Source organism: Pseudonaja textilis, chromosome 1 (assembly GCF_049901715.1).
Source record: "Pseudonaja textilis isolate UNSWEBS1 chromosome 1, rPseTex1.2, whole genome shotgun sequence".
Lineage (NCBI taxonomy): Eukaryota > Metazoa > Chordata > Lepidosauria > Squamata > Elapidae > Pseudonaja > Pseudonaja textilis.
In genome coordinates this window covers 321717405-321733368 of record NC_141990.1, presented here as the reverse complement: position 1 = coordinate 321733368, position 15964 = coordinate 321717405, and the positions used below count along the sequence as shown (strand labels likewise).

The following is a 15964-nucleotide window of genomic DNA, read 5'->3' as shown; positions in this document are numbered from 1 at the left end:
CAAATCTACATGCTGCTTAATCATCTTTTCCAACCATGTGTGTGTTTTCGTCCAATATTTTCTTGCTTTCATACACATCTACCACGTATGATAATAAGTACCTGGGATCTGGTTACATGTCCAACATTTGGCGGACATGTTGTTGAATATTTTTGCTAGTCTTGCCAGTGGGAAGTGCCATCTATGAAACATTTTATAGAGATTTTCCTGGTTTGAGATTCAGAGCAACATCTCATGACGTAGAAGGCCTCTGTTGTCCTCCAGAATGGTTTGTCAATACCTCACATTCTAGCCATGGCTAGAAAATAACCTTGGATTTAGCTCATGTCATTTTAGAGCAGAACTTGACTTGGGGGCTTCAACTCCCAGAATTCCTCCGCCAGCCATTCTGACGGGGGGATTCTGGGAGTTGAAGTCCTCAAGTCTTAAAGTGGCCAAATTTGGAGACCTTTTCATCAGAGCAAGAGCTTCTGGTCCATGAAATTTGGGATTTCACAAGCTCTGCTCTTGAGCGCCTGGTTCTTCTTTGGAGCTACCTTAACGCATGAATTTTGCTCAGCTCGACTCAAACTGGTCAACTCAATTCAGATCTTAATAGATCCTCTTCTCATCCCATGCTTGTTTTTCAGCAGCCAAAATGTGTTGAATTAATTGAACTATTTCAAAACATTTTGTCTAAGCTCTATAGTTAATCCTCAACTTCCAACCACAATTGGGACCGGAACTTTGGTTGTTAAGTGAACCAACCTGATTTTATAAAAATTTTTTTGCCACGGTCGTTAAGTGAACCACTGCACTTAAGCAAATCTGCAGTGGCCGTTATGCGAATCCAGCTTCCCCCATGGTCTTTACTTGTTGGAAGTCCCCTGGGAAAGTTGCAAATGGTGATCACATGAGCTCAGGATGCTGCAACCGTTGTAGATAGATGCTGGTTGCCAAGCACCCGGATTTTGATCGTGTGAACATGGCAACGCTGTGACGGTTGTAAGTGGGAGGATGATCATAAGTCATTTATTTTCCAGCATTGCTTTAACTTCAAGTAGTTGCAAGTCACAGACTAGTCCTGTTCTGTTCTTGGACTATGGTCCTTCGCATGACACTCAAGGCCAAGTGAGAAAATGTGAATACAGGTAGTCCTTAAATTACGACCAAAACTGGGCCCAAAGTTTCCGTTGCTAAGGGAGACACTTTAAGCGAATTTTGCCCCGTTTTACGACCTTTCTTGCCATGATTGTTAAGCGAATCGCTGCAGTTGTTGAGAAGTGAACCTGGCTTCCCCGCTGACTTTGCTTGTTCAGGAGGTAGCAAAAGGGGATCCCATGATCTTGGGACCCTGCAACTGTCATAAATGTGAGTCAGTTGCCCAGCGTCCCAATTTTGATCACGTGACCATGGGGATGCTGCAACAGTCATCAGTGTGAAATCCAGCCTTTTCTTATCAGTGGAGGAAGTGGCCAGTTTTAAGTTTCTAAGTGTTACCATAAAAGAAGACCTGACCTGGGTGCTAACATTGCAGCCCTGGTCAAAAGGGCCCAGCAGAGATTATATTACCTGAGACTTCTCAGGAAACAACAACTGAATGAAAAACTGCGGGTGACCTTCTGCCGCTGCACCATAGAGAGCATTTTAACACACTGCACCTCTATATGGTTTGCCAATTGCACAGATAGGACAGCACTCCAGAGGATTAATGTCATTGCCCAGAGGATCATGGGTTGCCTTCTCCCCTCTTTGGAAGAGCTTTATAGCTCCCGCTGCCTTAAGAAAGTTCAAAATATTCTCAAAGATCCATCTCATCCTGGGCACCCCCCCCCTTTTTTTGAACTATGACCATCTGGCAGACGGTACAGGATAATAAAAACAAGAACAAATAGGCTGAAAAACAGCTTCTATCCCAGGGCAGTAACTCTGTTGAATTCTACTGTATGTAGTGCAATATTAATGCAATATCAGGGGATTTCAATTCAGTATGTGGAGGGTGAAGGATGTTTGTGTTTATTTCCATGCTCATAATGTTCACTGAAGATGGTGTTTGATTTCATTATATAAGGTGCAATGACAATAAACTAAACTAAACTAAAAATGATCATAAAGCCACTTTTTTTCAGTGCCGTTGTAACTTTTAATGGTTACTAAGCAAAGCGTTGTAAGTTGAGGACTACCTGTATTCTGCACCTGTATACACCAACTGCAGAAGGGATGGTATCTTCCAGAGAGGAGGGACCAGTCCTCATTGTTCCCCGCCCAGATACCTGAAAGCCAACAATTTAGAAAATGCTAACCCTCAGCCTTGCTGTCTTCCCCATGCAAACCGCCTCTCCCTTTCCGTTTGGGATCCCAAGGGAACGGGAGCGGAAGGAGCGGGACCAGCACTCGCAGGAGAACCACGAGTCGGACGAAAGGCAGCGGCTCCAAAAGGAGCGGGAACGGCTGCACTTTCAGAGGCAACGGCTGGAGCGGGAGCGGATGGAGCGGGAACGGCTGGAGCGGGAGCGTATGCGCATCGAGCAGGAGCGGCGGAGGGAGCAGGACCGCATCCACTGGGAGCGGGAAGAGTTACGGCGGCAGCAGGAGCAGCTGCGCTACGAGCAGGACCGCCGTTCGGCCTTGCGGAGACCTTATCACGACGGAAGGTGAGAGAGAGAGAGTCCGCTTGTAAGGCCGGAGCGCCAACGTGGTGCCCGGCTGGGCTTTCCATTTGAGTCAACCTCAGAGCTTCTGTATCTGCCTGGTGTATTTTTGTAAGCTTTCTACCTTGTGGACGTTTTGTTCCCTGCTCTTTCTGGTCAAATCCTGCATCTGTTGGCCTGAACATTATTAAACTAGTCCATTTACAATCAAGAAGGGTTGAAGTGTTTAGTACCGCTTTATAATGCCTTGGTAAGACCAGGGGTGGGGCTGCTGGGGGTTCGGGAGAGTCCCTAGCTAAGATTCTGGGCAGTTCGGAGGAGCCCCCAAATCCCGTTTCTGGCTGGCCCTCCCTTCCCTCTCCTCCCCCCCCCCAGGAGTCCCCGCACGGCCTGTTTTGGATGCAGGCGCACGGGGAGGCTCAGGGACGGCGAAAAATGGGGCTCCTGGAAGTTCGGGAAGGACCGAAATGGGCCCATTTCCAGCTTCCAGGCAGCCTCCGGAACCCGGGGAGGCTGTTTTCGCTCTCCTGGAGACGCGAGGAATGCCCCCGGAGTCGTCGTTTCCCCCCCGCTGTGGTGCAGGAGGCCAACTAGGCCACGCCCACCATGGCCACGCCCACCCAGCAACCGGGCAGAGAACCTTTTGCTAAAAATTTTAACCCCCCCCCCCCCGGGGAAAACCACACTTAGAATATTGCATCCAGTTCTGGTCACCATGATACAAACCAGATGTTGAGACTCTGAAAAAGGCGAGAAGAGTAACAGAGATGATTAGGGGAGCGAAGGCTAAAACCTAGGAAGAACGGTTGCAGGAATTAGGTATGTCTACTCATCTGAAAAGAAGAAACTAGGAGTGACCTGATAGAAGTCTTCCAGTATCTGAGGGGCTGCCCCAAAGAAGAGGGAGTCAAGCTCTTCTCCAAAGCACCCCCAAAGTCAGGAGAAGAAGCCATGGTTGGAAACTAATGAAGGAGAGAAGCAAATAAGGAGAAATTTCCTGACAATCAGGACAATTAATCAGTGGAATGAGCTATCTCCAGAATTTGTGGGTGCTCCATCCCTGGAAGGTTTTAAGGAGAGACTGGACAGCCTTTGGTCTGGAATGGCTTGAGCAGGGGGTTGGACTAGAAGACCTCCAAGGTCCCTTCCAACTCTCCTACTCTGTATGAAAGCTGATTGGATGACTTTGAGCCAGTCCCTCTCTCTCAGCCCAACCCACTTCACCAGGAGAGAAAGGAAGGAGTATTACATACGTTTGCTGTATTGAGTTACTTAAAAGGGCTAATAAAGACAACGCGGAGCATCTAATAAGTAAATCCATATATAAATAAATTGCTGAAACGGTAACTGGAGCGCTGATAACTTTTCGAATCTGGACTCTTTGCAGGCGGGATGACGGCTACTGGCCGGAACCAAAGCGGATGGCCATGGATGACCGATACCATTCGGACTTCAGCCGTCAGGATCGCTTCCACAGCTTCGACCACAGAGATCGTAGCCGATACCATGACCACTTTGGGGACAGGTAGGTGGCTTCTACCTCAAAGCTCTCAAAACACAAACCAAACCAGGAACAAGTTTGCTAGCCTGGAGGCTCAGCCCTGAAGCCTGAAGAGAATTAAAAAGGACTGAGACATCCAAAAGCATCAACGTAGCCATACATTTATTAAACCCTCATCATGGTAATCCTGGCGTATGTATTGGAGAGATGAAAATCACTAGGAGTGGCTCCAATTGGTGTTAACCATCATTTACTGACAAGGTAGAAAATAAAGGCATCTGCACCTTTATAAAGATACCTATTTATATTTTTTCTGCATGGGGTCAAGGCAGCTGGAATCGTCTTAAACCAGGGGTCTCCAACCTTAGCAACTTTAAGACTTGTGCATTTCAACTCCCAGAATTCTGAGAGTTCAAGTCCACAAGCCTTAAAAGTTGCCACGGTTGGAGGCCTCCGGCCTAAACTTCACAATTATTTTAATTTCTGATTAATATTCATGCGTGGTGGATAATTTCCTTTTCTCCTCCTAGGAGAGAAAGTTCAAGAATGATGCCAGACCGAGATGGACAGGTATGTTTGGCTTTATCGGCGGTGTGAATTGTGAACTTTTAATTTCTGTTGCTGAAAAACTGCCCAGTTGTTCATGAGAGTTTAGGACTGGCACTTTCTAAGGGACACGTCTGAAGCCCAAAGGCGTGGACTACAGGAGCTCGCTCGAACTGTGTCCATCATCCATCAAAGGAAGGGAAAGTAGAGGCCACACCCATCACCCCCAAGGTTGCCTTTTTTGAACAAGCTAGTTTTACAGGCAGCCCTCGACTTACAACAGTTCATTTAGTGACCGTTTGAAGTTACAACAGCACAGAAAAAAAGAGAGACTTACGACAGTTCTTCGCACTTACGACCATTGCAGCCATCCCTGTGGTCATGTGATTAAAATTCGGATGCTTGGCAACCACTTATATATATTTATGATGGTTGCAGTGTCCAAGAGTCATATGATCCCCTTTTTTGCAAGCTTCTGACCAGCAAGCTTAACAGGGAAGCCAGATTCAGTTAAGAACCGTGTGACTAACTTAACAACTGCGGCAATTTGCTTAACAACTGTGGCAAGAAAGATCCCGAAATGGGGCAAAATTCAATTAAGTATCTTACTTAGCAATGGAAACATTGGGCTCCATTGTGTTTGTAAGTCGAGGACTACCTCTGCTTCTGGGTTTATGCGGGCTGCTCTCCTGCATGGTCTTTTTCACACACTCTCCCAACGCCGACATGGGAATGCAAATTAGCCATTAAAAATTGGACCATGAAATTAGATGCTTCCTCATCCAAAGTTAGGTTTTGTTTAATACAGACATTGGCTTTCTGTGGCGATTAAACTTAAAAGTGGATTTGCTACAGATGTAAAGGTGACAGGATCGCAATTTATTCCGAACTCAGTAACTACAGAAGGTTTTTTTTTAAAAAAATGTTTTCGGTAGAGGAGTTGGCTTCTGCGCTCAGCTTCATGGCCCACTGACAAGTTCCCCAAAGACATAGCAAAGGCATTTGAGTTGATATACACCCGCCTCATGGGACTTTACTGCACTCTCTGGGTGGTTCACAATGAAGAAGCATTATTTGCACACGGCCCCCTAACAATCCAGGTCCTCACTTTACCAACCTTGGAAGGATGGAAGGCTGAGTCAACCCTGGGATGGTCAGGATCGAACTTCTGGCAGTGGACAGTGTCAGCCTGCAATACTGCATTCTCACCACTGCGCCACCCTGGTTCTTCTACTAAATTAATGATTGTAAATCAAGGACACACTCAGATAGATGGATGGATAGGGATATGGATAGGGATAGAGATAGATATAGATATAGATATGATAGATAGAAAGATAGATAGATAAAGATAGATGTACAGATAGAAAGATGGAGATAGATAAATAGATTATCTATCTATCTATCTATCTATCTATCTATCTATCTATCTATCTATTTATCTATCTTTGGTTATTCGGGTTTTCTCCTGTGTAAAATTGGAAGTATCTAGGCGACGTTTCGATGAAGTCTCCATCATCTTCAGGCTTCATCATCTTCACTCCGAGAAGCACAAAGCCGAAGACACAAGCCTGAAGATGACGAACGAGACTTCGTTGAAACGTCGGCTAGATACTTCCAATTTTACATGGGAGAAAACCCGAATAACCAAAGATCCACATACAAATACCTGCGAAAACCTCAGAAAACAAATATATATCACACACCTCAACAGCCTACACCCCAAAATACAATTCACCAGAAGCTAACAATCAACTTCCCTTCCTAGATGCCTTTGTATACAAAAAAATCCAATAGGATTTCTCCCTAGGACACACCATTTTACGCGGGAGAAAACCCAAATAACCAAAGATCCACATACAAATACCCGCGACCTGCGAGGTATCAGGAGGGATCTGTTTGTACCCAGGTGTTTGCCTGGGTAGTGGTGTGGAGATTTTTTTGTTTGTGAGTGCAGGCTTCCAAATGATTGACAGTCTGGTGGAATCATCTATTCATGCTTTCAGGTCTTTTTTCAATCTCTATGGCTTCTCTGATAATTCTGTGGCTGGGGTTTTCTATAGCATCTAGGGTTTGGGTACCATTGAAGTTGATGCTATGACCTGTGTTGGACTAGTGAGGAAGTGTGTTCCAGCTTTTTTACTGTATTTTTGTGTTCATCCAGGCGGGTACTTATTCTTCTATTTATAATTCTATTTATAATTTATAATAGAATAAGTACCCGCCTGGATGAACACAAAAATGCAGTAAAAAAGCTGGAACACACTTCCTCACTAGCACTCACAAACAAAAAAATCTCCACACAACTAGCCAGGCAAACACCTGGGCACAAACAGATCCCCCCTGATACCTCCAGCTCAAACACACCCCAACCAGGCACCCAGATGAAACCTAGTTTCCTAACAAATGATAGCCGTCCATTTACTCGGAGCCAAGCTGCACTAAAAGCCTCCAATACAGGAACACACTGTTGCCAGCCAATCAAGACACCAAAAAAAAAGCCACAAAACAGACAGAAGATATTAGAAACACCAATCAAGCAGAACACAGTAAACTCCAAGACCAATAAACACAGACCAAGACTCCCAACCAATCAGGGTGAAAAAAAAGCCATTCTGGCACAGCAGTAGGCTAGCCCCAAATTTAAAACTGAAACAACTGTAAAAGTCTGACTTACAGACGAACACAGTACAGAAGCCTGATGACGGCAGATGAGATTCTGCCAAAACGTTGCTACAACTTTAAAAGCATAACTATAATGACGTGGGAAAATACCCGAACAAAGCTGAATAACATTCATGTAAGTACCCGCGAAAACTTAAGAATATATATATATATGGTATTCAGCTTTGTTCGGGTATTTTCCCACGTCATTATAGTTGTGCTTTTAAAGTTGTAGCAATGTTTCGGCAGAATCTCATCTGCCATCATCATCATCATCATCTATATATATATGTATGTATGTATACGTATATGTATATGTATATGTATACGTATACGTATATGTATGTGTGTGTGTGTGTGTATAGATAGATAGATAGATAGATAGATAGATAGATAGATAGATAGATAGATAGATAGATGGATGAAGAGGGATAATATAGAAAGATATCGAAATAGAGAAGAGAGAGAAGAGAAGAGAAATGAGAGATGGATGGATAGAGAGATAGAAGAGAGATTAGATAAGTAGACAGATAAATATAGACAGAAAGTGAGGAGAGAGAGATAAGAGAAACGAGAGAGCGATGGATGGATAGATAGAAAGCTAGAGATAGGTAAGAGGGAGGAGAGAGATAAGATAAAGATAGCATAGGCAGACAGATCGATACCAACTACATCACTATCACTAGTGCCAGGTGCAGCCATGCCAAGTGACAGGGAGAAGGAATAGCAGAGACTGGTGAAGTATTGGGGCCTGAAGGAGGAACCGGGGATGATGTGGAAAGAAATGGCCAAAGTGTCCCCAGTGGTGGAAGAAACTAATAATATTACTCATAATCATAATACATTAGCAATAGAACCTAGACTTTATATACCACTTAACAGCACTTTTACAGCCCTCTCTCTAAGCGGTTTACAGAATCCGCCTCTTGCCCCCAACAATCTGGGTCCTCATTTGACCCACCTCGGAAGGACGGAAGGCTGAGTCATCCTTGAGCCCCATCAGGACCGAACTCCAGGCTGTGGGCAGAGTCTGCCTGCAATGCTGCCTTCTAACCCCTGCGCCACCAGGGGCTCAGAGCTGCCCCCTTAACACCTTAAAACAGAGCTGCCCTTTTAAGACGGGGACACTTAGCGTTGAGAAGCTTGGTAACCTGACGTTGTGGCCTCTCTCTTTCAGCACTATCCCGACGAGAGGCACGCTCCCCACGATCGCCATTCCCGGGATGGCTGGGCGGGTTACGGGTCAGAGCGGAGGCTGTCCAGAGGCCGAGGTTTACCTCCTCAATCCCGGTGAGTTGATTTAAAGAGGAAGGAGGTGCCTTTCATCCATGTTTTCTGGAGAAAGAAAGAAAGGGGTGCACGCATACAGGTAATCCTCGACTTACGACCACACAGTGGAGTTCAAGAGTCCTGTTGGCTATGTCGCGTATGACATTTTATGAAATGACTTTATGACCTTTCTTGCCACCATTTATTAAGTGAATCCCACACCACAAGACTAACCAATAGTTTCTTTCCCCGGGCCATCCGAACCGCAAATAAACCCAAAGTCACTCCCTCATTAAGATGTGGAAAGATGTGAAATCTCAGTGCCCCATTCAGATGTATAATAACAGATTACAGAACAACCCATCTCTTGTGTATTATACTCGGCTAAGCGTTACAGTCAGTGTTGGGTGTATATTTTGTGTCTATTCGTAGATACTGTGCTCTCAAATTGCAAATGGAGACGTGGCTCCTCTTATCTTTCTTGTCTTCGTTTTTAAGTGCTCTGGTTTTATTGTATTGCGAACAGTTGCTGGGGGGCGTCCACCGTTTCGTTGTACAATGACAATAAAGTTCTTTCAATCTTCTAATCTTCAGCATGGTTGGTGCTGAAGGATCTGCACCCTCCCCTGTAACCCTCTCCATTAGAGGGGAGTCCTCGGGAGTCCTCGACTTATGACCCCCAGAGGAGCCTCAGATTTCCATTCCTAAGCAAGACAGTTATTAAGTTGGTATTTTATGACTTTAACACAGGTGTTAAGTCAATCAGTGCCCTGGTTAACATTAATAACACGGCTGGTCAGCGTTGTAAATCGAGGACTGCCTGTAAATAAATCCCAATCTCTTTAAAGTGGCCCCTAATGTACCGATGGAGATGTTCCACTAGGGGGCAATATTTGATTTTTGTTTTTTTAAAAAAGCAAGACTGAATCACATTTTCCTAGATTTTTTCATGTATGTATGCATGTTATGTATGTTGATCCATAATGTAAACCGATGACAGTAATGATAATTTAAGCAGGTATTTGCCATAAACTCGAACCTATGAAATGAAATTGTAGCTTAGTGCACTGTGTGAAGTTAGGTTACATGCGGTGAAGTTGCCCAGATCCACATCTGGTGGGGTTGGTTATATTGATGGGGAAACAAATCTCTATCTCTATCTCCCTCCCTCTCTCCCTTCCTCCCTCCCTCTCTCTTTACCTATCATCTCTCCCACCCTCTCTCTCTCCCTCCCTCCCTCCCTCCCTCCCTCCCTATCTATCTATCTTCCCCCTCCGCCCCATTTTCTATATCTGCTCATCTCAAAATGACTCAGGGGCGACTTACACATCAAAAACTATGCTACAATTAAAGCAGTAAAAACATTTTTGAAAACACCGAGAGATTTGAAAAAACAGCTAGGTTTTTTTTTCCTCTCCTCCTCCTCCTCCTCCCCCCCGCCCCCCAGAGAAGGGAGACACTGGGGAGATCACGGCCGGAAGCTGGAGGGGCATCAAGATCGCTCCTGGACAGGGAGTGCAGACGGAGAGATGGACCATGATCGATGGCAAGGTAAGAGGCCGGCTTTCTTCCCAGACGGACTTGGACAAAGGTTTGATTCGGCGGTGGCCCCTTTCCCTGCCTGCGACGAAAGGATCCGGCCTATTCTTGAAAAGGCAGCTCCTGTACTGATAGAAGAGAACATCTGCAGCTCAGGGTTGTGCTCTCCAAGCTTGTGTGGTTTGGCTGCACCCTTGGTAACATCAGCAGTGCTAAATGAGAACATGGGGTTTGGTCTATAACCGTCTAATCAAGGAACCGCCAAGAATACTCCCACCAACACCGACAGGGCAAGTCACTTGTGTATAAACTGAGAGCAAACCCCACTCCCTTCTAGCACAGGTTGGCTAATGGGTTGCAAGAAAACAACCAAGCTCAGACAGTAACCAACAGTCCAACCTCACATTCCTCCTCCTCCCCTCTTCCTCTCCACCAATCCCATTCTCTTGTAGCACTGATGATGTTACCTAGTTGGATCATGCAAGGTCTGCAAAAAAAACAACCAAGCTCAGCGAACACCAAGGACCCCACAGTCGTCTTCCTCCTCCTCCTCCTCCTCCTCCTCCTCCCCCTATCCCCACTCCCTTCTAGCACTGATGATGTTACCTAGTTGGGTCATGAAATGTCTGCAAGAAAACAACCAAGCTCAGAGTGCACCAAGGACTCCTCCTCCTCCTCCTCCTCCTCCTCCTCCTCCTTCCTCCTCCTCCTCCTCCTCTCCACAAACCCCACTCCCTTCTAGCACTGATGATGTCACCTAGTTTGGGTCATGAAATGTCTGCAAGAAAACAACCAAGCTCAGAGTGCACCAAGGACTCCTCCTCCTCCTCCTCCTCCTCCTCCTCCTCATTTTTCTCCTCCTCCCCTATCCCCACTCCCTTCTAGCACTGATGATGTTACCTAGTTGGGTCATGAAATGTCTGCAAGAAAACAACCAACCTCAGAAGTGCACCAAGGACGACTCCTCCTCCTCCTCCTCCTCCTCCTCCTCCTCCTCCTCCTCCCCACAAACCCCACTCTCTTCTACAGACATGATATTCTTCCGATTAAAATTGGAATTCCAATTTTTGGGAATTGCCCCCTTCTCCTCCTTCCCCTCCCTCGCTCAGGTATCCGGCTGGGGCTGTCAGGAGTTGCTACCGCGCGCGGCTCGCATGCGCTCCTGTCCTGCGTTGCCGGGAAGGGAAAGGCAAAAAGGAAGAGCCACAGCGGCGCTTTGCAACGGCAGCGGCGGCTCCTGGTTTTGCCTTTCCCTTCCCGAGGCAACGCGGGACTGAGCCGCGGAGCCGCAGCCGGCGTAGCAACTCCTGACAGCCCCAGCCGGATACCTGAGCAGAGCCCGGGCGGTGCGAGCGGAGGCCGCTGAGCGGTAGGAAAAGGGAGCTGGGCAGCCACAGACCAGCCTCCGTGCAACCCGCCGCCGCCCAGCCCTGGCGAGGGAAAGCAGCGGGCGCTCCCCGGGTGGCGGCCTCAGCCCCACCACCAGGGAAGCGGCTGCCTAGCTCCAGAGCTGATCCACACCTGACCGGCTGGAAAGGAAGGGTGTGTAGCGTCGGTGTGTTGTGTGTGCGATTTCTTGGTGCGCGGCGGGGAGTCTCTTTTGGCCAGCCCCGATTTTTTTTTTCAGAGGGGAATATCATGCCTGCTTCTAGCACTGAGTCATGAAGTGTCTCCCAGGAAAACCCCAACCTCAAGAGTCCCTGAAGGACCCCCTAGCAGCCTCTTTGGGTCAGGCATAACTGGTGGAGCCCCATGGGTTTTGGTGTCCACAGAAAAACCCTCCCACACATGTCACAGCTTTTAAAAACCCTTGCAAGTTGTGTTCCTCAATAAAGACTGGCGGATGCATTCGCTACAGTAAACTCCTGTTCCCCGCTCTTGTTTCGGCTTGTTAGGCGGAGAGCGGAACGTTCCTAGCCAGGCCGGGCCCGGCCACGTAATGAACAGAGGAGAAATACCAGGGTGAGTCTCAATAAAAGATTCCTTTATTTCTATTCCTCTCTCCCTATTTTTTAATCTCACATCCTGTTCCCCAAGAAGCCGCTTGAAGAAAGCTCATTTCTGCATGCAGCCAGAAAAAGGTTGATTCCCCCCTCCCCGCCAATACAAAAGTACAACCAAGATGTGCCCCCCCTCCGCCCCACCCCTCATATGTTTTGTGCTAAAGCGGGGGTCTCCAATCTTGGCAACTCTTAAGACTTGTGGACTTCAACTCCCAGAATTCCTGAGCTAACATGACCGGAGGAGGAATATTAGGGTGCTGGAGGTAGGGTGCTAAAGTAATATTAGGGTGCTGGAGGTAGTCCTCGACTTACTATTCGCTTAGCGACTTTCTGAAGTTGCAACGGTGCTTGAAAAAAAGTGTCCATTTCCCCCACTTAACGCCTGTTGCAGCATCCTCACGATCACAGGATCAAAATTCGGATGCTTGGCAGCTGGTTCATTTTTAAATGACAGTCGCAGTGGCCTGGTGTGTGTGTGTGTGTGTCTGTGTGTGTGTGTGTGTGTGATGCGATCCCCTTTTGCGACCTTCTGACAAGCCAAATCAATGGTCAAGCCGGATTCCCTTAACCGCCTGACTAACTTTTAACAACTGCAGAGATTTTACCCTTAACAACGGTGGCAAGGAAGGTCGTAAAACGGGCTGAACTCTTGCTTAGCAGTGGAAATGTTGGGCTCGATTGTGGTCGTAGGTCGAGGACTACCTGTGTGGGAAAATTATGGGGGTGCTTAGTGGTCTCGCCCTAAAGACCTTCAGGGTCACTCTTAACCTCGCTGGGTTTCTCCAAGTGCAAACTAGGTTGCTCATGAATGATGATTGATCTGATGGGGTAATACCGTTCCTCATATGTTTTAGCCTCCAGTAAAGTCTGCTTGAGCAGTGGGTTGGGCTAGATGACCTCCAAGGTCCCTTCCAACTCTGTGATTCTGTTATGATAGGGCACATTGAATATTAATATTTCCTATCTGGGGGTGGAAACATTGTTCCGTTCTCAAGTTGCCCATCATTTAACTCGGATGACCTGGCTTTCATTTACACTGGTATGGTTTATTTTAGTATATACCAAACAGGCCAAAAATGCTGTCATTTTTCTTTTTTAACTGGAAAGAGAAGGGCGATGGTTAATCCAGAATTTTGGAGGAAAAGGATCCAGGCTGAGAAAAAAGCACCTTTTTCAGTGGGACAAGTTTCGGAATAGTAGCTTTGTTGGGATGCAAGTTTGCTTAGGAAATACATGGTTTTAAAATCGTCCTGAAATGCCCTATTAAATCGTCTCATTCTCATTGCAACTTGAAATTACTTTTTAAATGCTTTGTAGTTTTACTCTCAGCAAATGGGCCCATCCAGCTGCCTGTCTCGGGCAGGAATTGGCTCCCTGATGTGCTCCAAATGTTTTGAAGTTATCTTAGGGATGTGCAGTCGGGGGATGTGCAAAAATACTTCATTCCGGGGAGAGAAGATTTCTAACCCTGGGCGCTAACTAACGTGAAATTCAGTAGTGAAAAAAAGTCAGGTTCTACATTTAGGCAAGAAAAATGCACAGGCGTAGGATAGGTGGTACCTCACTCAGTAGTAGTAACCGTGAGAGGGACCTCGGAGTCCTAGTGGATAATCACTTCAAGAGGAGCCAGCCGTGTGCTTCAGCTGCCAAAAAAGCCAACACAGTTCCAGGCTGCATAAACAGAGGGAGAGAATCAAGATCACCTGAAGTGTTAATACCACTTTAGAAGGCCTTGAAGGTAAGGCCACACTTGGAATACTGAAGCCAGTTTTGGTCTCCACGATGTAAAAAAATATATTGAGACTTTAGAAAAAGTACAGAGAAGAACAACAAAGACGATTAGGGGCCTGGAGGCTAAAACATATAAAGAATGGCTGCTGGGTAGATCTAGTCTAGACCAGAACTCATCACCTAATGGTCACCCAGCCAATTTCCTTATCTAAGGCAGAACTAGAACTCACAGTCTCCTGTTGATTGGCCCAAAGTCACCCTTGCTTGTTTCCATGCTAAGGCAGGACTAGAACTCCCAGTCTCCTGATGATTGACTCAGAGTCACTCCGCTTCTAGTCCCTAAGGTGGGACTAGAACCGTGATGCCGAACCTATGCCCTATGTGCCGAAAGTGGCATGCAGAGCCACCTCTCCGGGCACTCCAGCCGTAACCTACTCATCTTCCAGGTTATGGCACACGCACGCGGGCCGGCTACCTGGTCTTCTGGCTTCTAACGTGCATGTGTGCATGAAGGCAGCATGCGTGCACCGAGAGCTGCTCTTCCGGTTTCTGACGTGTGTGCGTGCACACACGCATTTTGGCGCTTGGTGCCTTTTTGATGTGCACGTGCTCCTGTTTCGGCACTCGGTGCCGAAAAGGTTCACCACCACTGGACTAGAACTCCCCATCTGCCGGTTTCTAGTCTGTTCCTTTCGCTGCTAGACCGACCTGTCAATTCATCCTCATCTAAAGCAGGGGTCTTCAAACTTGGCAGCTTTAAGGCTTGTGGACTTCAACTCCCAGAATTCCTCTTCCAGTCATGTTAGCTCAGGAATTCTGGGAGTTGAAGTCCACAAGTCTTAAAATGGCCGACGTTGAAGACCTCTTGACAGCTTTAAGACTTGTGGACTTCAACTCCCAGAATTCCTCCTCCAGTCATGTTAGTTCAGGAATTCTGGGAGTTGAAGTCCACAAGTCTTAAAATGGCCGACGTTGAAGACCCCTTGACAGCTTTAAGACTTGTGGAACTTCAACTCCCAGAATTCCTGAGCTAACATGACTGGAGGAGAAATTCTGGGAGTTGAAGTTCCACAAATCTTAAAGCTGCCACGTTTGAAGACCCTTGGTCTAAAGCAGTGGTAGTCAACCTGGTCCCTACCGCCCACTAGTGGGCGTTCCAGCTTTCATGGTGGGCGGTAGCGGTTTTGTCCCCTACTTTATAAATCACCATTACTGGGGAACCGGTGGGCGGTTAGAGAAGACTTTATTACTAACAGAGATACAAAAGTGGGCGGTAGGTATAAAAAAAAATTGACTACCCCGGTCTAAAGGAAAGTGAGAGAGATACTTCAGAACTTAAAGCAGTTGTTCTTTTTTTTTCTTCTTCTTCTTTTCTTTTGTCCACACAGGCGTGGAGAATTTGTACAAGGCGGATCGCAGAACCCAGTCGCGCAGGCCCCCAACGTGCCAGGCGGTTTTGCAAGCCAGGATAGAACAACCTCGCCGGGCGACCCGCGTTTCGCTCGCCGTTATTGAAGATTTCTTTTTCTCCTTTTCCGTCACAACCCTGTGGCCCACTCTGTGGAATTTTTGCTCCCCTGGTTATGGCCTTTGAACTGTTGTTGCTGAAACAGAATTCCCACCACAGTAGCTTGCAGATGTTGTGAACTTAACCGTGGTTTTTTTTTTTTCCCTTTGGGTGTGTGTGTGTGTGTGTGTGTGTGTGTGTGTGTGTGTGTGTATGTTTGTGTGTGTGTGTGTATGTTTCCTCCCCGGCTCTGGGTATGTTCATACCGGGATACCACTCAGTTGTTTCGCAGGAAGCATTCCATTTTTCCACAAATAATAAATCTTACTGTATTGAGCTGATGGGAAAAATCTTTGAGGCAGCCGATCAACGATGATCTGGAAATGATCTCCGCGAAGGACAGGTAAATACTAGGAAGTCCTTGACTTACAGCCACAATTGAGCTGAACATTTCTGTCACTACACGAAGTAGTTGTTAAAGTGAGTATTGCCCCGCTTTATGGTCTTTCTTGCCACCGTTCTTAAGGGAATCACAGCCGTTAAAATTAGTCCCGTGGTTGTTAAGTGGATCTGG

The 15964-nt window shown here is 46.7% G+C and overlaps 1 protein-coding gene across 5 annotated transcripts in view; it reads left to right on the top strand.

Annotated features, from left to right (window-relative positions):
• LOC113435354 (scaffold attachment factor B2-like) overlaps window positions 1–15726 on the top strand; it is a 47289-nt gene extending 31563 nt beyond the window's left edge. For 3 of the 5 annotated variants that reach the window (XM_026699126.2, XM_026699129.2, XM_087922653.1), the window contains 7 exons: window positions 2343–2633; window positions 4018–4155; window positions 4662–4701; window positions 8519–8631; window positions 10058–10161; window positions 12045–12111; window positions 15272–15726. In XM_026699126.2, coding sequence (XP_026554911.1) covers window positions 2343–2633; window positions 4018–4155; window positions 4662–4701; window positions 8519–8631; window positions 10058–10161; window positions 12045–12111; window positions 15272–15398 — 880 coding nt within the window. In that variant the 3' untranslated portion in view covers window positions 15399–15726. The remainder of the gene's footprint in view (window positions 1–2342; window positions 2634–4017; window positions 4156–4661; window positions 4702–8518; window positions 8632–10057; window positions 10162–12044; window positions 12112–15271) is intronic. The other 2 variants (XR_003373903.2, XM_087922654.1) reach the window with 2 other exon arrangements.
• Window positions 15727–15964: the final 238 nt, after the last annotated feature.